Here is a 25,486-nt window from a genome sequence, read left to right as displayed (position 1 = left end):
TGAAGGGCAGGTTGTGCCTCACAAACCTTATTGAATTCTTTGAGAAGGTGACTAAGGAGGTGGACGAGGGGAAAGCGGTAGATGATGGTCGGATACTTGGTAGTGTGGATGAGCAGAGGGATCTTGGTGTCTATGTACACAGATCTTTGAAAGTTGCCACCCAGGTAAATAGTGCGGTGAAGAAGTCATATGGCGTACTGGCTTTTATTGGTAGAGGAATTGAGTTCCGGAGTTCTGAGGTCATGTTGCAGTTGTATAAGACTCTGGTGCGGTCGCATCTGGAGTATTGTGTGCAGTTTTGGTTGCCATACTATAGGAAGGATGTGGAGGCACTGGAACGTGTGCAGAGGAGGTTTACCAGGATGTTGCCTGGTATGGTAGAAAGATCGTATTAGGAAAGGCTGAGGCACTTGGGGTTGTTTTCATTGGAGAAAAGAAGGTTTAGGGGTGACTTGATAGAGGTGTACAAGATGATTAGGGGTTTAGATAGGGTCGACAGTGAGAATCTTTTTCCACGTATGGAGTCAGCTATTACAAGGGGGCATAGCTTTAAATTAAGGGGGGGTAGGTATAGGACAGATGTTAGGGGTAGGTTCTTTACTCAGCGAGTCGTGAGTTCATGGAATGCCCTGCCAGTAGCAGTGGTGGACTCTCCCTCATTATGGGCATTTAAGCGGGCATTGGATAGGCATATGGAGGATAGTGGGCTAGTGTAGGTTAGGTGGGCTTGGATCGGCGCAACATCGAGGGCCGAAGGGCCTGTACTGCGCTGTATTCTTCAATGTTCTATGTTCTATCTTGCTTAAGGGTAGTGAATTAACAAAATAACTTAAAAAAAACTTACCAGTATTAGCCATTCTTTCATTCAAGTTGCTGGAAATTAGATTTGGATCTCTCTGTGTTTTGCTTTTAATCCTTTGTAAAAGTGACTCAAACTCATCGCTTGATGTATCTGATGGATTTGACAGTTCATTTAATTTTTTGGCGTTCGTGGGATGATTTGAGCTACTACCACCTTCTGAGCCCATGAGTCCTATGGTTTAAACAGAATTCAACATGCTCAAATGTAATGCTCAGATTTCTTTCTTTCCTTCTCCTCCTGCCACTCCACAATTTGTCCAAAAGTTGATCTCACTGCCCACTTCTAATAAGAAAATAGCCTTAAAATAGGAAGTATTTGACCTTGCTCAAGTATACTACAGTCTGCCCCAGAGGACATGCATTTGCCAATTCCTGACTTCTCTAAATAGATTTACGTTATCCTTGAAATCAGGTGAGGAAAAGAATGATGTGAATGCAGCATCAGCTTACCACCATTCACAAATTCAAAATATGAAAGCAGTATATGAAATAGTATCAAACTGTTCATTAATTATTGCTATTTTTCACAAAATATTGCTGAAATTCTACATACTCAGAGACTCAGTTTTTGTAAGATGCATTAACACTGAAATATAATTTAAATAAAATTATAGTGGATTGTAAGTTCTCTGTGTCCAATGTTCCTTGTCAAACTTGTCTCCAAAGGTAGACGCTTTTTATTTCCTCCGACTCCTAGGTGCAAGTTTTGAATTTAGATAACAAGATGCTTGCATGCATCTTCTCAGCTACAGCAATATTTTACATAGCATTCTGCTAGTTTCCTATTGAAGAACATGCCTTATGAAATTAACAGAATTTCTAGTGGGAGAGTTGATGCTTTGACCATGAGAAACAACCATGAGCAAATGAGCATCTATAGAACTTTTTGTATGCAGATTACTTACCAATATGAGCGCTGTGCTCTTTCTCCACAGTCAAATTTATATCCAATTCGTCGAAAGAGGACTCATCACTCACAATGAAGTCTTTAAGACTGTGCAGAAAATTATTGTTACATGGAAATTAAAGGGCATAAAAATAAATTCTTAAATATAAACGTTCAGTCATATACCCTGTATTCATGCCTCCTGACAACCACCACCACCAAAAGGCCAAACATTAGGCACTGAAGAAACTGAAATGGAGAAGTCATGCACTTCATTTTGGCTTACACCCACTCCATACCACAAAACTGTGATTAGTCAGGTCAATATTGAAATTGAGATTTGTCATGATATACTAGTAACATGCAATTTTTTTTAAATGGAGAGACACAAACAATAATGCTAAGGAACAACTTGGACTATAAGTACATATTGTCCCCACTCTCTAGTTTATTAAAGGCAAATAATGGAATGGAACGTGAAAAGAACAATAGGCTCTCTATCTTTGCACAATGCTGAAAAACAATCGAACAACTAATAGAAAGTTAGCATATGTTTACAGAATGAAAGAAATCTATTGAGGCACATAGACATTCAAGATCAAGTGCAGTCTCCAAGAGCAGTATAGTTAGTGGGTCAGGCATACTTGGAATGACAAATGCAGTCCTACTGCAGTCCGTTTAAAAGTCGTGAGACATTGAGGGAATTTTATTTTTTGCTGTGTGTATGGAACAAGTTGACCTGGATTTTTGAAAGAACTGGAGATGCAGGAGAATTTCATATATCCAAACAGTAATTTGAATTGGCTGCACGTAAAAGGATTCATCAGATATCCAGCTGAAGTGATGTCAGCATAAGAAATCAACCACACTGTAAAATTGCAAACCAGGCTGGGTGACACAAATTAAAATTTGAACAGTTAACAATGAGTATTAATGGACATATTTGCCACAGTAACATCTCAACTAGAGTCCACCTGCCAAATGATCAGCATTCTCCTTTCATGTTGATCTATGTTTTTCCCTTGAATTGGTACTCTTGCAAAATGGCCTGAATGCAAGATGAAAAGCTGCAACAAAACAAGTCTTTTTTTCAGCAAAGTTCAAGTTCTGTCCTACCAATATTATTGAGACAACAGTATTTTATGATTGAAATGAATGAAGTATATAAAAGCTTGGCAATCTATCAATTTAAGCAAAAATGACATGGATGATTTTAAATCAATTATCTAACTTTTGCTCATAGGACCACCACCTCCTAAGGGATTCAGTTTCACCTTCAAATCTAAAAGTCCAACAACTTGTGGACCTGTTCTACTGAAAATCTTGCTATTAAAATTATTTCAATGAAATAGGAATTAGTGGAACTATAATTGTGATATACAAGAAAGAGCAAATAAATGTGAATGCTGTCTACATCATCTATTAAGCTCTAAAAGTCATTGAAATCAGTCCTGGCCGAATTACTGGATCCTATGAATTAAGACTGTCTCTAGGCTGATCTTGATGCACATTCTGTACAATGACGTAACTTGATTTTCATTTAATTAAACACTCAGTCAGTACTGACCTGTCATCATTTTCCCTCCAAGCTCTGTATCTTTCTGGTTGCACTTTTGGTGTCTTTACTCGCGCTAGAACTGCCGGAGAAAAAGATCATGCCCATATCAACATTAACCCTTTTGAAATTCTTATCATGCTATCTGCCTCCATCTTCATGCATATACTTGCTGACACCTCTATACATAGCCCAAAGGAATATATAAAGACCAGTGCATAAAAAAAAATATTGAAAAGCAACCCACCTCACTGTGGACTGTTATGGGATATAGGCAGAGTAGGATGCTCCAGGCGGAGCTCCTCTGTTCCACCTGTTCTTTTTCAAACTTCCAACTTTCAACTTATTCACAGGGGAACGGATGAGGCGACTCCTGGACTGAAATCTGTTGCAGCAAGTCCCAGACCAGGCCAGCACAGGAGGTAAGGCCTGGCGGAGAGTCCTGGACTGGAGGCTGGCTCAGAAGGTGGGTCCCATATCGAAGGCAGGAGCGTCCTCGAAATGAGTCCTGAATACAGGCCATCATGAGGAGACACATCCCAGACTGGAGGCCGCAACAGAAAGGAGAGGCCTTTGCGGACTGGAGGCAAGGCCTCAAGTTTTGAAGCCCAGCATGAACTGGAGACTGGCCCGGTGTAGTCTGAAGGCTAGGTGCTGGTATGGATGAGGGTGTAACTGGAGTACTTTTTCCCCCCTTTTTTATTCTTATGCTAGACTTTTATGTACTATTTTTTCAATTTTGCATCAAACACTTCAGTATCTGTACGTCAGTATCTTATACCTAAGATGACTCCACAAGTGGCTACATTGCAAACTTTTCACTGCACTCATTTAAGTGCACATGACAATAAAGCTAATTCTAATTTGAAAGAAGCTAAAGGTAATAAAAGAATGAAAATTCTGTGACACAATTTGTAATTATAGCACTTTTGATCTATTTATGAAATGCAAATACTGTCAGATCACTTCAAATTGATGAAATATTAGATTACAGAAGAAATCAGAACAGAATAGATTAATGGTCCTTCAAAACCACAACATCATTCAATACAATTGTGGTTGATCCTGAATAATAACCACACCTTCCTGCACACTTCCCCATATCCCTGGATTCCCTGAGATGCCAAAAATTTGTCAACTCGAAAACTGCCTGAAGGGATGGAACATTCACATCCTCTAGTAGAGCACCAAAGACACACAGCCCTCAAGTCTCATTGCTTCTTATTTCCTTCTGATAAGATTGGTCCTTATCCTGAAATATCGTATTTTCAGATTCTCTGACCAATGGAAGCATCTGAACATGCATCTTATCATGGTGTTTCACGGGGACAAAGCTGAGATGACTAAGTTTACTGGAGTTCAAATGAGTAGATGAAAGGTTAGTCTGTATTTTAACCCCTTGTCCCTTTTGTCCCTACCTCAAGTGCATTTGCTGGGAGTGATGTCGAAAGAACTTTATTTTCAGTTCAAACGAGTCAAGGAAATTTCATGTTGTATTGCAATCCCTTGTTGCCCCAATCCCAAAAGTATTTGCTGGGGATAGTGAAGGGAATGCTTTTTTGTTTGAAAAGAGTCAAAGGAACTTTATTTTGAATTCCAAAGAGTCGAGGAAACTACTTTTTAAGAGTAGAGTAGAGTGAGCTTTGCTCTATATTTAACAGAGTGCTGTCCCTACCCCATCAGTGAGACTTGATGTCTCCAAAGAAACATATCCCTTGATGAAGGAATCAATGACTGGGTCATAGATTTAAAGTTGAGAGCGTGCTGCTGGAAAAACACAGCAAGGCAGGCGGCATCCGAGGAGCAGGAGAATCGATGTTTTGGGCATAAGTTCTTTATCAGGAATGAGGCTTGTGGGTCAGGGCTGAGAGATAAGTGGGAGAGGGGTGGTGGGAGGAGGAGCTGAGAAAGCGATAGGTGGATAAAGGTGAGGGAGAAGGTGGTAGGTCAGAAGGGGGAGTGATAGACAGGTCTGGAAAGTGGTGCCCATTTGAAGGCTTGGGACTGGAATAATGTGGGGAGAGGGGAAATGAGGAAGCTGTTGAAATCCACATTTATCCCATGTGGTTGCAGGCCACAGTCAGGAAGACCCCATCCTACTTGAATTTACTAACCTCAAGGAGGAAGCTAACCCTCTCAAGAACAATTACCAATGGGCATAAACATTAACATATAACACCAATACTTTAGCAATGAATTAAAAAAGTTAAACAGCCTTCAATAAATCCCTTCAATATTTTTGTGACTAATAAACAAATGAAATGAAAAATAATGATTTTCTATAACAGCCTGACAATTTTCTCCTGGCCTTACTCGTTACATTCTGAGATTCATCTAAATTGGAGAGCTGACGATCCTATTAAGTGGAGTTAAAATGCTGGAAAAGATTCGATGTAAACATTCCCTCTTGATCTTATTATCAGATCTTCTCGCCCATTCATTTTCATCTTGATATTATCCTTCAAACAAAAGGACTTCTCAATAAAATAACATGCCTACTTTTAAAGAGTTTGCAATTTTTTTAAAAAACTGACTCATACCAAAAATGAGCTCTCTGATTAGGTCTGTGTCACGAAGGATAAAATCATCACCAGTATTGGCAGATGGATTATAATCTTTCCTTTGAAAGTGCTTGGGTTGACAGCAATTTGTTGAAATAAGCAACAAAGATGTCAACAGACATTCTGATTAAAAAAAAAGATTTAAATTAGGAAAAAACCAACATACCTGAGGAATGGAAACAGTTTAGAATTCAAAAGGAGGACAAAGACATTGATTAAGAAAGGGAAAAATAGTGCAGGGAATATTAAAAAAAACTGACTGTAAAAATTTCTAAAAGGTATGCAAAGAGAAAAGTATACCCCTTACAGTCAGAAACCAGGGAATGTATAATGGGGAACAAAGAAATGGCTAACCAATAAAACATTTACGTTTGTTAACAAAGGAGGACACACAAGACACAGCAGAAATGATGGGGAATACAGGGATTAAAGAGGGGTGAAATCATTACTACTAGAGGAAAGACGGTAGAGAAATTGCTAGGGTCGAAGGTTTATAATTCTCGAGGACTTGATAACCTATGTCCCAGAGTACTTAAGGAACTGACCCTAGAAATGGTGGGTGCATCAATGGTCACCTAATGTTCTACACACTCTGGAACAGTACCCACTGATTGAAAGGATAACTAATTAGATTAGATTAGATTACTTACAGTGTGGAAACAGGCCCTTCGGCCCAACAAGTCCACACCACCCCGCCGAAGCGCAACCCACCCATGGCCAATTCACCTGACCTGCACATCTTTGGACTGTGGGAGGAAACCCACGCAGACACGGGGAGAACGTGCAAACTCCACACAGTCAGTCGCCTGAGGCGGGAATTGAACCCAGGTCTCTAGCGCTGTGAGGCAGCAGTGCTAACCACTGTGCCACCGTGCCGCCCTAAATGTAACCTCTCTATTTAAAAAAGGTTACCAGAGAGAATTATAGACAAGTCAGTGTATAGAGATGGATGGAAAAATGAGAAAGGAAGATTTGGAATAAATGTTATTTTTCCCCTGACTGGCAGTCACAGACAAGTGGGGTATCACAGGGATCAGTGTTAGGAATTCACAATACATTTAATTATTTACATGATGGAATTAAATGTACTCTCTTCAAATTTTCAGAAGACACAAAGTTGGGTGGGAAGATGAGCTGTGAGGAGGATGCACTGTGAGGAGGATGCAGAGATGCTTCATTATGGTTTGGACAAATGGAGGGAGTGAGTAAGTGCATGGCAAGTTAAGTATAATGTGGATAAATGGGAGGTTATACACTTCATTAGCAAAAACAGGAAGGCAGATCAAGGAATAGCTATAAATTGAGAGGAGAAGGTTCAAGAGACCTAAGTGTCCTCAAACTTGTCACTGAAGGTAAGCACACAGATGCAGAAGGCAATAAAAGCAAATGGAATTTTGCCTTTGTAACTAAAGGAGTAAAGTACAGGAGCAGGGACGTCTTCCTGCAATTATACAAGGGCTTGGTGAGATCACACTTGGATTATTGTGCACAGTTTTGATCTCCTTATCTAAGAAACGGTGCTCTTGAAAAAGGAGTGCTGCAACTGTTTACCAGACTGACTTCTGGGATGGTGTGACCAATGATGGAATAAAGGTTGAAGATAGGATTAAATTTGCTCGAGTTCAGAAGAATGCAGGGAAGAGGAGGTTATTATAGAAATCTGCAAAATTCAACAAGACCAGGCAGGGTAGATGCAGGAATAATGTTTGAAATCACAGGAACTTCATTTATGACTGAGATAAAAGAAAACTTTCTTCACTCAGTGAATGGTGAGGAATGAATTCACTACCTCAGAATACAATCCAAGGCCAAAACATATGATTTTAAGGAGTTGCATATAGTACTTGGAACAAAGGGTTAAAAGGCAATGGGGGCAAAGCAGAGAACAAAAGAACAAAGAAAATTTACAGCCCAGGAACAGGCCCTTTGGCCCTCCAAGCCTGAGCCGATCCAAATCTACTGTCTAAATCTGTCACCCAATTCCTAAGCATCTGTATCCCTCTACTCCCCACCTACTCGTGCATCTGTCCAGACGCATCTTAAATGAATCTACTGTGCCTGCCTCTACTACCTCTTCTGGCAACGCATTCCAGGGTAGGTGCCTGGAATTACCCTGTGTGTAAAGTACTTGCTAAGTGTATCCCCCTTAAACTTTTCACCTCTCACCTTGAAAGCGTGACCTCTCGTTATCGAATCCCTCACCCTGGGTAAAAGCTAATCTCTATCAACCCCTGTCTATATCCTTCATGATTTTGTAAACCTCAAACAGATTCCCCCCTCAATCTCCTTTTTTCTAATGATAACAATCCTAACCTACTCAACCTCTCTTTTCAGCTAGAACCTTCCATACCAAGCAACATCCTCGTAAATCTTCTCTGCACCCCGTCCAAAGCGTCCACATCCTTTTGGTAATGTGGCGACAAGAACGGTACACAGTATTCTAAATGCAGCCGAATCAATATCGTTAATACAATTTTAACATGACCTGCCAGCTCTTATACTCAATAACCCGTCCGATGAAGGCAAGCATACCATATGCCTTCTTGACCACTCTATCCACCTGTGCAGCAACCTTCAGAGTACAATGGACCCAAATTCCCAGATCTCTCTGCTCATCAACTTTTCCCAAGGCTCTTCTGTTTACAGTATAGTTCGCTCCTGCATTCTTTGACAGTACCCTATGCTTTCTGCTACTCCACCAATCTTCGTGTCATCTGTAAACGTGCTGATCATACCAACAAAGGCTTGGCAGAACGGATTAGGGAGAACACAAAAGCATTTTACAATTATGTGAGGAATAAGAGAATGGTCAAAGAAAGAGTAGGGCCGATCAGGGATAGCATAGGGAATTTTTGTGTGGAGTCTGAGGAGGTAGGGGAAGCCCTAAATGAGTTTTTTGCTTCTGTCTTTACGAAAGAAATGAACTTTGTAGTGAATGAAACCTTTGAAGAGCAGGTGTGCATGCTGGAATGGATAGAGATAGAGGAAGCTGATGAGCTGAAAATTTTGTTAAACATTAAGATTGACAAGTCGCCAGGCCCGGACCAGATTTGTCCTCGGCTGCTTTGGGAAACGAGAAATGCAATTGCTTCGCCACTTGTGAAGATCTTTGCATCCTCGCTCTCCACTGGAGTCGTACCTGAGGACTGGAGAGAGGCAAATGCAATTCCTCTCTTCAAGAAAGGAAATAGGGAAATCCCTGGCAATTACAGACCAGTAAGTCTCACATCTGTCGTCTGTAAGGTATTAGAAAGATTCCGAGGGATAGGATTTATGACGATCTGGAAGAGCATAGTTTGATTAAATACAGTCAATACGGCTTTGTGAGGGGCAGGTCAAAGTTGAAACTTTATTGCTGGAACAGCACAGCAGGTCAGGCAGCATCCAGGGAACAGGAGATTCGACGTTTCGGGCACAGGCGAACACACTCTGCTCATTCCTGAAGAAGGGCCTGTGCCCGAAACGTCGAATCTCCTGTTCCCTGGATGCTGCCTGACCTGCTGTGCTGTTCCAGCAATAAATTTTCAGCTTTGATCTCCAGCATCTGCAGACCTCACTTTCTCCTCAACCAGTTCTTTATCCACCCTGCACACCACATGACTTCACTTTCTCTATTAGTTTATCATGGGGAACCTTATCAGATGCCTTACCAAAGTCCATGTAAATGACATTTACAGCCCTTCCTTCATCCATCAACCCTGGTCACTTCCTCAAAGAACTCTATTATGTTGGTAAGGCACGACCTCCCCTGCACAAAACTATGTTGTCCATCACTGATAAAGCCCATTCTTTTCAAAATATAAATAGATTTTATCCCACAGTACCTTCTCCAGCAACTTTCCCACCAGTGACGTCAGGCTCACTGGTCTGTAGTTACCTGGAATATCCCTACAACCCTTCTTGTACAGGGGGACAACATGAGCAACCCTCCGGTCCTCCGGCACCTCACCTGTGTATAAGGATGCCACAAAAGGTATTTCCTCTCTCGCCTCCCTCAGCAACCTGGGATAGATCCCATCCAGTCCTGGGGATTTGTCCACCTTAATAACTTCTAGCCTACCCAAAACACCTTCCCTACTTATGTCAACGTGATCCAGAGTTATCAACCTTCTATGCTAATCTCAACATTCATCATGTCACTCTCCTCAGTGAGCACTGACGCAAAGTAATCATTCCGAATCTCATCCATTCTCTCAGGTTCAACATGCAGCCTTTTTTCTATATCCTTTCATGGACCAATCCTTTCTCTGCTGGTCCAACTCACAGCAATATAGCCCTAATACAGAACTGCTCAGTATACATGCATATTAGCAGTCTTACCAATTCATTCTGGTGTTCTGAAGGTTGGTTAAAGTATTCTGTTGAAGCTGTTTTAATATTGTACAAATAATTCATCATGCAGTTATCTTGATGTGTTCAATACAACTACAGGGTGACAAAGTTTGAACCTCTAAAGTCGAGTTTGTTGAAGTCAAAGTAAAACTGACAAACAAACACACATTTAAGATGGTACTCACATTTTTCATAATCTTCATCACCACTGGAATCTGTATTTGGTTCAGATGATCTGATATAGGCAAAATATGAACAATGTTTATCATGACAATGACTTCTATTTATAGAACAATAATGCACACAGGCTGCTTTTCAGTACAGACTGGAAGCAAAGGTCCCTTCTGTCCTTTCAGTGGGACCAATGATCCTGTCACACTATTTAAAAGAGCAGGATTTTTAGGTGTGCCTGGTGCTGCTCTTAGCATGCTCTCCTGCATTCTCCATCGAGTTAGGTTTGACACCCTGGCTTCTTGATGGTCATAGTGGGGGGAGGAGAGAAGAGAAGAGAGAGAGGAGGATATACTGCACCAGGAGACTGCAGATCGTTAGGATATCTGGTTGGCTTGGACCAGTTGGACCGAACAGTCTGTTTCTCTGCTGTACATCTCTATGACTCCAATACATCCCCATTAACCTGCTCAATTATATCTCAAATAAACATCAAAAGAAAACAGATCATCTGGTTGTTATTGCATTGCAGTTTGAAACATCTGGGCATGCTTAATGGCTGCCCCATCTGAACAATAAACGGTGATTATACTCCAAAAGCACACCATTGGCTCAAATGCATTGAGATGTATTTTGATCATGAAACAAACCATATAGACAGTGATAGATAGTTTTAAAACTATCTTCACTATTGAAATAATCAAATATTTACCTACACTGCCAATTGTTTCCAACATCCGCATCAATTTCCCCTTTAAAACATTTAAAAAAAAAAAAAACTCAACGAATGTGGGCAATACTGACTAGGCCAGCATTTGTTGCTCTGGAGAAACTGGTGGTGAGCTGCCTTCATGAACCACTGCACTCCTTTGGGTGTAGAGACAATTACAGTGCTGTTAGAAAAGAGTGTTCCAGGATCTTGATCATACAAGAGAAAGAACATGAAAATAGTCCAAGACAAGAGTGTATGACTCAGTGTGAAACTTTCAGTTGAGTATTTCCATGCACCTGCTATTCATCCTTCTCAGAGATAGAGATTCCAGTTTAGAAAACATTGTCATAGGAGTCTTGGTGAATTACTCCAGTGCATCTTATAGATGGCTTATACTACTGCTATTGTGCATCAGTGATGAAGGAACTGGATGTTCAATGTGGTAGATAGAGTATCAATCAAGGAGGATATTTGGTCCTGGATAATGGGAAGCTTCTTCAGTGTTATTAAAGCTGCACCAACCTAGGCAAGTGAAGAGTATTCAATCACACTTCTGATGCAAATTAATGAGGGACAGGTATTGGAGAGACAGGTGGAGAGTTATTCATCAGAACTCTCGATCATTGTGTATATGTCTGATTTCAGTTCAGTTTCTGTTTAAGATATTGACAGCTGATATTATGGATTCTACTTACACCATATTTAGATGGTTAAGATGTAGAATGATCTAAAATATATCTTAACATTTTATGCTATGGTTACTACATAAATGACGTGTTGAAATACTCATCCCATTTTATCAAACTCTTTATAATTTTGAGCATAAACATCAGATCTTCTGTAAATACTGTCTATTTTAACAGAGCTCAGGCTCTTTAGAAAAGCTGTCATGGCTAAGGACTCTAATCCAGACACGTGAACTACTTCTACATTTGAAAAATCTAACATCAGTAGCTTGAAATTCAAAAATCAATTGAGCACATACTTGAGTTCCGGCATAGTCTTGGATAGGTTAATAATCAATGTATTTGAAAAATGGCATGTAGCTTAAACAATCTATACATGATGGAAAAATCTCTCCAGATGACTTCAATCAGGATTTATTGAATCAAGAGATTGCGACAGCCCTACAGTATTTCAACTATGCCCACACCTTATATTCTTGGTCTTTGAGGTCCTTCTTGCTTTAAAGTCTAAGTTTAATGCCTTCTTTTGAACAACATTAGAGAGAACACCTGTAAAAAATAGAGTGAATATCTTGGATTAGAAACTTGAAACAATGTTAAAATGAAACAAACAAACACAGAAACACTCCCTTAAATATACAGTGCATCTCAGTGGAATGATCTACTGAACAAATTTAAAGAAACAGAGTCCTGCAAGTTGGTTTTCAATTTATGCATTTTGGGATGGTGTGCATAAAAAGAGAAACAAGGGCATAAATAAAAGCAAAGAAACGTTTTGGCATCTGTAGGTTGTATGTAAACTTTAAGAATATTTGATGCAATGTACAAACTAACTCAAATAAGACAACTATTTTAAAGAGAACAAAATCTACGGAAAGCATAAAGCATAAAGACCAAATGGTATAGGAGTAGAATTAGGCCATTCTGCCCAGAGTTTGCCCCACCTTTCAATCATGGCTGATATGTTTCTCAAACCCATTCTCTTGCCTCTTCTCATAATCAATGATCCCCTAACTAATGAAGGACTGTCTGTCTTACATGCACTCAATGACTTGCCCTCACAGTCTTCTGTGGCAATGAGTTCAAGAGATTCACCACCCTCTGGCTAAATACATTCCTCCTCCTCTCATTTCTAAATGGTCATCTTTAGATTAGATTACTTACAGTGTGGAAACAGGCCCTTCGGCCCAACAAGTCCACACCGACCGGCCAAAGCACAACCCACCCATACCCCTACAATCACCCCTTTAACCTAACACTACGGGCAATTTAGCATGGCCAATTCACCTGACCCGCATATCTTTGGACTGTGGGAGGAAACCGGAGCACCCGGAGGAAACCCACGCAGACACGGGGAGAATGTGCAAACTCCACACAGTCAGTCGCCTGAGTCGGGAATTGAACCCAGGTCTCTGGCGCTGTGAGGCAGCAGTGCTAACCACTGTGCCACCGTGCCGCCCACCTGACTTCTCTTTGAAGTCAGGTCCTGGTTTCTCCTGCCAAGAGAAACATCTTGTCCACATCCACTCTTTCAGATCCCCCCCAAATCCTTCAAACCTCCATTGAGTACAGACCCAAAGTTCTCAACTGCTCCTCACATGACAAGCCCTTCATCCCTGGGATCATTCTTGTAAACCTCCTCTGGTTTCCCTCCAACGCCAGCACATACCTTCCTTAGATGCAGGGTCCAAAACTATTCTCAATATTCCACATGCCATCTTACCAGATCCTTATAGAATCTCAGCAATATATCCTTGCTCTCGTAACCTAGTCATTTCAAGACGAATGCTAACATTGCATTTGTCTTCCTAACTGCCAACTGAATCTGCATGTTAACCTTAAGGAGTCCTCATTCAGGGTTCAAAATCGCTTTGAATTTCCAAAGCTTTCTCCATTTAGAAAATAGTTCATATCGCTATTATTCAAACCAAAATGCATAACCTCATACTTTCCTACATTATATTCCATCTGCCACTTCTTTGCCCACTCTCCAAGCCTATCCAAGTCCTTTGCAGCCTCCCACCTCAACACTACCCGTCCCTCCACTTCTCTTAACGTCATTTACCAACTTAGCAACAATGCTCTCAGTTCCCTCAGCCAGATTGTGAATAGTTATGGCCCCAAAATTGACCCCTATGGGGCTCCACACTAGTCACCAGATGTCAGTCATTCTGAAAAGAACTCCTTTATCCCCACTCTCTGCCTTCCTCTAGTCAACCTAACCTCTATCCATGCCAATGCCTTGGTGCCATGGGCTTTTATCTTATTTACCAGCCTCCAGTGTAGTACCTTATCAAAGGCCTACTGAAAATGCAAATATATCACGTCCACTGGCTCTGCTTTGTCCAACTTGTTTGTTATCTCCTCAAAGAATTTAACAGATTTGTCAGGCATGACTTCTCCTTGACAAAACCAAGCTGACTCAGCCATATTTTACCATGCACTTCCAAGTAGCCCACAATCTCTTTAACAATGAACTCTAAAATCTTGATAAAATCAGGCTAATCAGTGTATAATTTTCTACCTGTCTCCCTCCTTAAACAGGCTTATTACATTAGCCATTTTCTCATCCACTGGGACGTTCCTTCACTCCAGAGATTCCTGAAAGATCACCACCAATGCCCTCACAATCTCCTCAGCTATCTCCTTCAGAATTCTGGGGTGTAGTTCATCTGGTCTGGGTAATTTATCTACCTTCAGAACTTTCAGCTTTTCCAGCACCTTCTCCTTAATAATGGACACGACACACAGCTCTGCCTTTGTTGAAGTTCTGGTGTGCTACAGGTGTCTTCCACCATGAAGACTGATACTTTAGTTCATTGATTATTTCACCAAGTTCCCAACCTTCAAAAACAGAAAGTACCCAGAAGTGTATCTGTGGCAGATACACTGAATTCTACATTCAGCTTGTTCAATGCACATCAAATCATTTGCGACAAATAGCTGCTGGACATGGGCAGACCTTTCAGGGTTGTGCGTGCCAAATACAATAACTTTAATACTGGCAATATGATTAAAGCAAAAAGTAACATTGAAATACACCTGCTGCTTACAGGTCTCTAAATCACTGTCACTGAAATCTGAGATTACTATGGCTCCATGGTGACTCTGTGGCTTCTCACACGTTTTCTTTGTCCATGCACAATCATCAGGTCCTTCTTGCCAGCTTTCCGGAGTAATCTCTGACCGCGATTCAGCCTCGTCCTCAGAACTGGACAATAACAGTTTGCATACACACGAATCATAGGTATTTGGACTCTCCCCTGATTCTGACTCCAGATTTGTTGTGGTATCTTTACGATTACTTTGCAAGGATTTTGTGATTCTTTCTTGAAGCTGAAAAATGGTAAAACAATCCAGAAAAATATTCAGTTCTACAATGACAAGATTAAAACACAAGCATCAAGAGGCTGAGGGGTGACCTTATAGAAGTTTACAAAATCACAATAGAGTGAATAGCCAAGATCTTTTCCCCAGGGTAGAGGAGTCCAGAACTATAGGGCATAGGTTTAAGGTGAGAGGGAAAAGATTTAAAAAGGACACAAGGGGCTACTTTTTCCACACAGCGGGTGGTCAGTGTACAGAATGAGCTTCCAGAGGAAGTGGAGGAGGCTGGTATGATTGCAACATTTGAAAGGCATTTGGATGGATACATTAATAGGAAGGGTTTACAGGGATGTGTGTCAAATACTGTCAAAATGAATTTGATTAGTTTAGGATATCTGGTCAGCATGGGCAACTTGGAGCGAAAGGTCTGTTTGCAAGTACACAAAACAGTTGTAATGGAAAATTAACATTTATTGTGAAATCTATAAAAGCACGGGAAAACAAAGTAGTAAGGGCCGGACTTTACAGAGGGCAAGCATTGCAGACAGACAGAAAAAATGTAAAGTTAAACCTATCAGCAGAACTTACAAGGCCAGTAAACTACCATATCAACAGTCAAGGAATGAGAAATACAACTCCATATATGGAAAGGAACTCGAATGTTCCAGGCTCCTGGCCTTGAGGTGTTGATAAGGAGAAGCAAATTATAGTATAAAGGGAATATGTGAAAGCTATCAAGCGCCCCTTACATGGAGCTGTCTTGCCAATGTATGGGGTTCCCTGCAGAGGTTACAAATAAGCTTTTTCTTTGCTCTTGCTAGCATTTGAGTCGAGTCGATTTAATTTCCACAACAACAGTATAGAACAAAGTTCCACTGACGAAATTATGGAATATCTAAAATTATGTCAGTTCCCATGGTAATGACTAGATGAGTCTAGATAAGAGACGACAAAGAAAGATGTATCTTTACATTAATGCATAGCAACTGTGAAACTTGGGTATATCAGTTATCAGCTTGCACTGATCCAATGCTTTTAAGATAGGACAATGAACCCAAGACACTATAAAATGTTAAGAAAAGTGAGAGACATAGAAACTAGGAGCAGGATTAGGTCATTCAGTCCTTCAAGCCTGTTCTGCCATCCAATGTATCACAGCTGATAGTGGAAGTATGTTAGATACTTTCTCCAAACACCCCTTGACGACTTTAATATCTAAACATAGAATATGTTCAAGGAAGAGATAGTTGGTAACTTAACATTATCAATATAAATTATGAGTAGCAATGACCAAAAGCTTGGTTTTAATGGACAGAAACAAGTCCTATGAGAATTTCATCTTACTTTCTCCAGATACATCCCTGGCAGAAATATTTAGGTTAAGTAGTGGTGGGGTGGGGAGAAGTGAAACAATGCAGATGAGGTGAAGAATACTGAATTGTACTGTTCAAATTAACTAAACTGCTGTTCAAACAGATACAACTCTAAACAGCTTATGTTATCTTGTGTACAAAAAGGTAATAATCTTCAATAACTAACATCATTGCTACAAAAACAGAAGTTGCTGGAAAGGCTCAGTGAGTCTAGCAGCATCTGAGAAGAGAAATCAAAGTTAACATTTCAGGTCTGTTGACCCTTCCTCAGCTAGAAAAATGTAGGTTTATATGTTGAAGATAGGGTGAGGGTGGGGAATAAGGAGTAAACAATAGTTAGGGATAGAGCCTAAAGAGAGAGAACAACAGTTGGATAGACAAAGGAGTCAATAACAATTTGGCTGGGAGGATGAATAGCTATTAATGGACACTGTTAGTGGGGGCACGGTGGTACAATGGTTAGCACTGCTGCCTCACAGCGCCAGAGACCTGGGTTCAATTCCCGCCTCAGGCGACTGACTGTGTGGAGTTTGCACGTTCTCCCCCTGTCTGCGTGGGTTTCCTCTGGGTGCTCCGCTTTCCTCCCACAGTCCAAAGATGTGCAGGTCAGGTAAATTGGCCATGCTAAATTGCCCGTAGTGTTTGGCACGGGGTAAATGTAGGGGTATGGGGTGGGTTGCGCTTCGGCGGGGCGGTGTGGACTTGTTGGGCCGAAGGGCCTGTTTCCACACTGTAAATAATCTAATCTAATTTGATCTAACAATGGGTAGTGTGTAATGGCAGACTATGTAATAACAAGGCCTGGCATTTTTTGTAGAGGGCTAAGACATGGGAGAGTTCAGGCCTTAAAATTAGTGAACTCGATATTGAGTCCAGAGGGTGCAGGGTCCCCAAGCAGAAAATGAGATACTGTTCTTCCAGCTTGCACTGAGCTTCGCTGGAGCACTGAAGCAAGCCTGAGACAGAGGTGCTGGCCAGGGAACAGGGTGATGCCTTAAAGTGACAGGCAACTGGAAGCTCAGGGTCTTTTTTTGCGGGCAGAATGTAGATATTGTGCAAAAGTCACCCAGTCTACACTTCGTTTCCCAAAAGTAGAGGAGACCACATTGTGAGCAGCGAATGCAGTGGACTAGATTGTGAGAAGTGCAGACAAAGTGCTGCTTTGCCTGAAAGGTATGTTTAGGAGGAGGTAAACGGGCGGTGTTATATCTTCAGTATTGCATGGTAAGTTGCGTGGGGCTTGCAATATAAATATTTATTTCAGTTGCCATACGTGAGGGATACAGAATTAATTTCAAATGCAATCCTATCCTTGTACATAGGATCATCTTCACCTGTGCTTCAATGGCATTCAAATCACCATGTTCTGTCCAACCAAGTCGACCAGCTACGCGCTGGAACTGGCTGCGTGTTTCTTCATCCATACTGGTCCAATAATCACCTGCAAAAACCATTCCCCCTTAGTTAAAAAAAGCACAAACAGTCCAGCACAAAGTCACACAAATGCTATATTCATTTGAAAAAATGCAGATCACAAACAGAGACAAAACAATCATTCCCACGGAAATCGCAAGTTACTTCCAGGAAAACTGACACATAACATTCAAATGGCTCAGGTTGCCCAATATTGACATACTCTACATTTACAACACTTGAAACTCTGAAACAAATGCTAAAAGCTCATACATTTGCCAAAGTAATCAGCAACATCAAATTCTGGGAGGCAATAAGCAGTTGGACCTGTAAACATAAAAAAAACTTGGTAGATTATTAACTATTCCAAATCAATGGGAATAAAACTCATAACTGTGCAGGATCTAGATAACTGACAGAACAAATAATATAAAGAAAGAAACTGACATCACTCTCCACGGATTTCAGGTAAATGCCATCACAGCTGATACTGGGTGATAGCAAATGATCACAGAACTCTACCAAGTAGAGGGGAAAGATATAGCTCAACGAAGGCGAGACAAAGCATCAGTACAAAAGCAGGACGATTAGCTTGCGCCGGCTACCTACTATTCTTCACTGAAGAGCCACCTGAGACTTAAAAGGAGCAAATTACTGCAGATGCTGAAATGTACTGAAAAGATCAAATGCTAGAGATCACAGAGGATCAGACAGCATCCCTGGAGAGACAGCAAACCCCAGTGAGCCATCATAGCAGCCTGTTCCTTCCCCACTAAGCTCATTTTCTCCTACCTTGACTGTATCCTCTCTCCACTTGTCCTGCCCCTGCCCACATACAACCATCATTCCACTGATGCCCTCCACCATATTGTGGGCGGCACGGTGGCACAGTGGTTAGCACTGCTGCCTCACAGCGCCTGACCTTGACTGTATCCTCTCTCCACTTGTCCTGCCCCTGCCCACATACAACCATCATTCCACTGATGCCCTCCCCATATTGACAAATTCCAATTCCCTGGCCCTAACTGCCTTCTATTCACCATGAATGCCTAATCCCTCTACACCGTCATCCCCCAACAGGATGGTCTGAGACGTCTTGGCTTCTTCTTCAACCATCCATCACCACTCTCCTCAGCCAGAAGGAACTTATTCTCTTCCTGAATCTCCTTTAATTCATCTCACTTCTGCCAAGGCAAAGGAGTGGCTATGGGAACCCAATTCTTTTCCCTTTTAAGTATACTCCTACTGCGTTTATATTCGAAGGATTCACTCAATCTCTGCTGTCTATACCCGACAGATGCTTCCTTCTTTGTCTTAAGCCAAAACCTCAATTTCTCGAGTCATCCAGCATTCCCTACATTGACCAGCCCTGCCTTTCACCCAAAAAGGACCATACTGACTTTGAACTCTTGTTATCTAATTTGTGAAGGCTTTCAATTTTCCAGCCAGCCATTTACCAACAATCATATGCACCCAATCAACTTTTGAAAGCTCTTGCCGAATACCGTCAAAATTAGCCTTCCTCCAATTTAGAACTTCAACTTTCAGATCTGGTCTACCCTCTTCCATCACAAAAGGGCGACCGCCGTATCTGCAGAATCCTTTTCTGCGGTTTTAGTCACCCACAGTTTACTTCCACTCGAACATATTTCAGGGAACATTCCAGAACCAGGGACCAAGGATCTGCCAGAAAGGTAAATTTCCTGTTTAAATGAATGCAGTTTTGGGCTTCTGTGGTAGGTCTTGGAACATATCCCCCCCCGGGTCCAGAGGGACTACTGTGTTTTAAAACTAATATAATGATGGTCGCTGGCCCTGAGGTGCTCCCCTACTGACACCTCAGTCACTTGCACTATTTGCCAAGAGCTGGTCAAGTTTTGCAGCTTCTCTAGTAGGTACATTCAAATACTGAATCAGAAAATTTTCTTGTACACACTTAGCAAATTTCTCTTCATCCAAACCCAAAACACTATGGCAGTCCTTGTCTATGTTTGGAAAGTTATAACTCCCTACCATAACCACCCTATTATTCTTATAGATAACAGATCTCCTGACACATTTGTTTCTCAATTTCCAGCTGACTATTGGAGGATCTATCGTACAAACCCAATAAGGTGATCATCCCTTTCTTATTTCTCAGTTCCACTCAAATAACTTCCCTGGATGTATTCCCAGGAAGATCCTCCCTAAGTACAGCCATAATGCTGTCCCTCATCAAAAACAGCACAACCCCTCCTCTATTGCCCCCCCCCCCCCCTTTCTATAGCATTTGTATGCTGGAACATTAAGTTGACAGTCCTGTCTATCCCTGAGTCACGTCTCTGTAATTGCTGTGATATCTCAGTCCCATGTTCCTAACCATGCCCTGAGTTCATCTGTTTTCCCTGTTAGGACTCTTGCATGGAAATAAATGCAGTTTAATTTATCAGTCCTATCCCATTCTCTGCTTTGTTCCTGCCTGCCCTGACTGTTTGACTTTCTGCTTTTCCCAACGGTATCAGTCTCAGACTGCTCTCTTTCCTCATTATCGCCCTGGGTCTCACCCCCAACCTTACTAGTTTAAATCCTCCCAAGCAGCTATAGCAAATTTCCCTGCAAGTACATCAGTTCCCTTCCAATTCAGGTGCAATCCTTTTTTCTTGTACAGGCATGGGAACAGACCTGCCACCCTGCCTGCCCACAGCATGGTCACAGGGAACACAGGAAACCAAGCCTGTCCAAACCATACAAGAAATACCCAGAATGCCTCAACATTGACCAAACAGGTTGACATGAGAAACCAGACATGACTATAGTCACTCACAAACCAGGGAATACACTTCCCAAGACAAAAACAAATAAGCTTCCTGGACCTGATCAGCTGTCCCAAAGCCCTAAGGGCAGACTCGTACCCCAATGATACCAAAGCCACACAAAGAACACGTCAGACAGAGAGGCACTAGGATACCTCGCTCACAGGAAAGAAACAATGGAAACATCTAACTGCCAAGGAAAGGGACATTCTCACCTATCCTCGAAGACAGTTGGAATCTCCTGATGCCATTAAAGACTGATCAATGCTGCCAATGCTACATCTTATCTGCAATCAGGACATTCTTCTGATAACTGCAAAGCAGTTACCACCATCGTAACTGGATTACTTAATTATCAAATACATTGTATTTTTCCTATTTTTAATTATCATCATTGTACAAGATTCCTATAAAACCTGACTTGATTCTCTGCTCAGGGGTGTGTGTTTCGGCTACCTGGACAGACGGTCTGTGCTGTTTCAGCTTAGTCAATTTCTCTTCCTTGATATCGCTGTGTTAATAAACAGTTTGCTAATTTCACTTCGATCTGTGTTTTGTAATCTCTGCTTTATTGGGCTAATTTCTCCAACAATTGGAATCTCTTCTGGGGGAGAAGTAACCTATGATTCAAAAACACAAACCCTTCTCCCCTGCACCAGCTCCTCAGGCACGCATTCATTTGCTCTATGCTCTCATTCTTACATTCACGAGCTCGTAGCATCAATAGTAATCCAGAGATTACTACCTCGAGGACTTCCTTTTTCAATTCCTGCCTAACTTCCTATATTCTCCTTTCAGAATCTCATCCTTTTTCCTTCATACGTCATTAGTTCCAACATGTACAACGACCTCCTGCTAGTCCCAATCTCCCTTGAGAAAATGCAGAATATTCTCAGAGTTATCCTTGGTGTGGCACCAGGGAGACAATACACCATTCTGATTTCTCACGGCTGGCTGCAGAAACGTCCATCTGTGCTTCTGGCTAGAGAATCCCCTATCACAATCAATCGCTTGGAACCTGACATTTCCCTCGTTACATGAGAGCCAGTCTCGGTACCAGAAACTTGGCAGTTTGTGCTGCATTCCCCGAGAGTCTATCACTCCCAACATTTTCCAAGATTTGGAGATGCCGGTGTTGAACTGGGGTGTACAAAGTTAAAAATCACAACACCAGGTTATAGTCCAACAGGTTTAATTGGAAGCACACTAGCTTTCGGAGCGTTGCTCCTTCATCAGGAGGTTGTGGAGGACACAATTGTAAGGCATAGAATTCATAGCAAAAGTTTACAGTGTGATGTAACTGAAATTATACATTGAAAAATATCTTGATTGTCTGTTCAGTCTTTCATCTGTTCGAATACCATGATAGTTTCACTTCTTTCATGGTATTCGAACAGATGAAAGACTCAACAGACAATCAAGGTATTTTTCAATCGATAATTTACATCACACTGTAAACTTTTGCTATAAATTCTGTGCCTTACAATTGTGTCCACCACAACCATCTGATGAAGGAGCAGCGCTCCGAAAGCTAGTGTGCTTCTAAGTAAACCTGTTGAACTATAACCTGGTGTTGTGTGAATTTTAACATTTTCCAAAACAGTTTTTTTTCTGAGATGGGGATAGCCACAGGAGAGTCCTACACTACCTGCCTCTCTCTCCTACCTTTCCTGGCAGTAACCAATCCACCTGACCATATCTGCGGTTTTTCTCCCTTCCTATAACTGCCATGCGTCACAGCCCCTAGCTCCTGTTAATTCCTTATTGTCTCTAACTGCCTCTCTAAATGATCCACATTATCTAAAAGGATTCACAACCAAACATACTTACTGCAGACAATCATCAGTAACATGGAAATTCTTCCGAATGTGCCACATCTGACAGAAAGAGCACATCACACTATCAAAGGCCATACATGTACTTTAACAATCTGCAGACCCAGAAAATAGCACAGTCTTACTGCTCTAAAAACATTGCTCCAGGCTAACTTAGTACCTATGTTTTATAGTTTTAAATTGTAATCAAGAGATATATCTCAGTAAAACATAAAACCAAAAAGAACCCACTGTACTATTAAAAAAGACAACAAGGTTACACTTAAAAGCCTTGCACTTATCTATCTTGTGCTGTGAGCCTAAAGTTGTAAACCAACTCCCATTCCTTTCCTTTCTTTTAGCTTGTTATATTCTGTCACCATGTCCTGACTCTGCTTCCCCCACCCCAGTGAGACTGTGTTCTTTCAAGTCTGGCAGGGACACACCATTTTTACGTCATTGTCACATTCTGATCACTTAATCTGAACTATCAACATCCTTTCTGCCCCAGCACTCTACACCCACTACCCCCACACTTTCCCCCAACTATAGCATAAACGCTGTACACTCCACATTTAATCTCTGATGAAGGTTTATCTAGTCTTGATTTGGAGATGCCGGTGTTGGACTGGGGTGCACAAAGTTAAAAATCACACAACACTAAGTTATAGTCCAACAGCACTAGCTTTCGGAGCGCCGCTCCTTCATCAGGTGATAGTGGAGAGCTCAATCCTAACACACAAAAGCTAGTGGTTCCAATTAAACCTGTTGGACTATAATCTGGTGTTGTGTGATCTAGACTTGAAACGTTAGCTTCCTCTGCCTACATGGAAGCTGTCTGACCCGCTGTGACCTCCAGCATTTGCTGTTTTCGGCCAGCACACACTCTGCAGACCAGACCCGACCCAATCGCTCACCAGTACCCGAAGGTAGGACGACTCACCCAGCGAGATTTTGTTTCCCCGCCCCTGAACTTTAACAGAACCTACAAACGATAAACTTCAGGTCAGTTCCTTCTCGAGACACGGGGGGAGAAAAAAACAATCGGGTCAAAGGTCGACTTTTGAATTCTGGCGCCAGACAGTGGCGTGGTGGGGTCCACGTCTGCGCATGTGTCGCTTTTAACCCCGCCCAATCCGAACACGTCATCAGTTTCGCATCTGGCGGTTGGTGGAGAGCGATCAGAGCGGATTGTTGTGGGTTACTTTGGGCAAGGAACGCTGGAAGTTGTCATGGTGATCAGTCATTGGTCATTCTGGATCAGTGGTGCTGGAAGAGCACAGCAATTCAGGCAGCATCCAACGTGCAGCGAAATCGACGTTTCGGGCAAAAGCCCTTCATCAGGCATAAAGGCAGAGAGCCTGAAGCGTGGAGAGATAGGGGAGGGGAGAAAGTAGCATAGAGTACAATGGGTGAGTGGGGGTAGGAGATGAAGGTGATAGGTCAGGGAGGAGAGGGTGGAGTGGATAGATGGAAAAGGAGCTAGGAAGGTCGGACAAGTCCGGACCTGGGAGGTGAAGTGGGAGAGGGACTCCCTGAGATTCTTGTAGAGAGAGGAGGAAAACTTCTTCAAGGCAGGCATCCTTGCAAGAGGATTCGCAGTAGGGTTAAAATCAACGCGGTAATAACAATGACTGCAGATGCTGGAAACCAGATTCTGGATCAGAGGTGCTGGAAGAGCAATGAGCAGCGAAATCAACATTTCGGGCAAAAGCCCTTCATCAGGATTGGTCATTCACCAAGCAGTCGTTCAGAACGGAGGACAACTGATCAAGGGAGCGCTGGTTTTCATGGATAAGGCTGCGTATGATGACAGTTACTCATGCCTAACTGCCTGATCGACAGTTCAATGGCAAGGTAGTGAAAAAGAGCTAATTATACAAAATTAAAAATCACACAACAGCAGGTGATAGTTCAACAGGTTTATTTGGAAGCTGGAGCTTCTGATCATGATTCTGCTCAACAAGCACCTGCTGAAGCAACCCTTCCAAATAAACCTGGTGGTCTATAACCTGATGTTGTGCGATTTTTAATTTTATTATACATGTTCAGAATTAGTGTTTTTGCCAAGTGTCAAATTCTGCTTCTGAATTGTAAAATTCAGCATCTGTTTAACTCGCTTTGCCTGAAAGATGAATTTCAGCTGGTTGTTTTATTCATTGAAAACATTTGTTACATTACTTAGTTATGCATTTAAACAAGTTTTCCTATCAAATCTATTATTAGACCTTTTATTGATAGCAATAATTATACCATGGTTGTTTTGTGAGAAAATTGATTATGCATGACAATGAATATCTTGTCGTAGAATCATACAGGACAGAAACAGAGCCAGTGGTTCATGCCCACCACGTTTATGATCTGTCATACAAATTTGAGTTTAAACTGCAGTCACCCAGATTTAAATAGTTTTGATGTGAACGCATCTGCTTATATTATCCACTTGTGTTAACTTGCAGATGAAGACTGCATGTAAAACTGAATGCCTCAGATTATATCCCTACGTCTGACGTTGGTTTCAGTTGCACGTACTCCAAAGCTATGTCATAACATTGTTGCACAGGTCAGTATTTAAACATCTAAACCAGAATGCAATCCACCACCACCACCACCCCTATTAGTACTGGTGGGGGGTAGTACTCATAGACCTAGTTCTAGTGCATATTGGTGAGTTCAGAAGTCTGCTCCAGAAATCTATTACAATATGCATTGAAGTTCTGATTCAGCATGTAGAATCAGAAGGTGTTGTTCAGATGCAGTGGTGCCATAACATAGCCAAACAGATTATTTTTATACAATTATTAATCCCACTTCGCTCAGTTGATCCCATACAGGACACAATCCTGATTGTACCAAGGCAGGCTTCAACGCAGAGGTTATAAGTGAAAAAGGTGGCTAATGGCAATATCACCAACTATGGGCCGGAAGAGACAGATTTAAGATCCACCTACTTCAGATGTTTGCACATATTTAAACAAATACACACTCTGCACTACTTGAAGC

The 25,486-nt window shown here is 41.6% G+C and overlaps 1 protein-coding gene across 1 annotated transcript in view; it reads right to left on the bottom strand.

Moving 5' to 3' along the window:
• gcna (germ cell nuclear acidic peptidase) overlaps nucleotides 1-23,797 on the bottom strand; it is a 33,748-nt gene extending 9,951 nt beyond the window's left edge. The window contains exons 1-8 of the mRNA XM_043704751.1: nucleotides 23,427-23,797; nucleotides 17,799-17,905; nucleotides 14,818-15,100; nucleotides 12,232-12,313; nucleotides 10,381-10,430; nucleotides 3,315-3,384; nucleotides 1,767-1,855; nucleotides 845-1,033 (exon numbers count right to left, since the gene is read on the bottom strand). Coding sequence (XP_043560686.1) covers nucleotides 845-1,033; nucleotides 1,767-1,855; nucleotides 3,315-3,384; nucleotides 10,381-10,430; nucleotides 12,232-12,313; nucleotides 14,818-15,100; nucleotides 17,799-17,888 — 853 coding nt within the window. The 5' untranslated portion in view covers nucleotides 17,889-17,905; nucleotides 23,427-23,797. The remainder of the gene's footprint in view (nucleotides 1-844; nucleotides 1,034-1,766; nucleotides 1,856-3,314; nucleotides 3,385-10,380; nucleotides 10,431-12,231; nucleotides 12,314-14,817; nucleotides 15,101-17,798; nucleotides 17,906-23,426) is intronic.
• Nucleotides 23,798-25,486: the final 1,689 nt, after the last annotated feature.

Source organism: Chiloscyllium plagiosum, chromosome 15, assembly GCF_004010195.1.
Source record: "Chiloscyllium plagiosum isolate BGI_BamShark_2017 chromosome 15, ASM401019v2, whole genome shotgun sequence".
Lineage (NCBI taxonomy): Eukaryota > Metazoa > Chordata > Chondrichthyes > Orectolobiformes > Hemiscylliidae > Chiloscyllium > Chiloscyllium plagiosum.
Note: the sequence above shows the minus strand (reverse complement) of the source record. Positions and strands in the feature narration are given on the sequence as shown.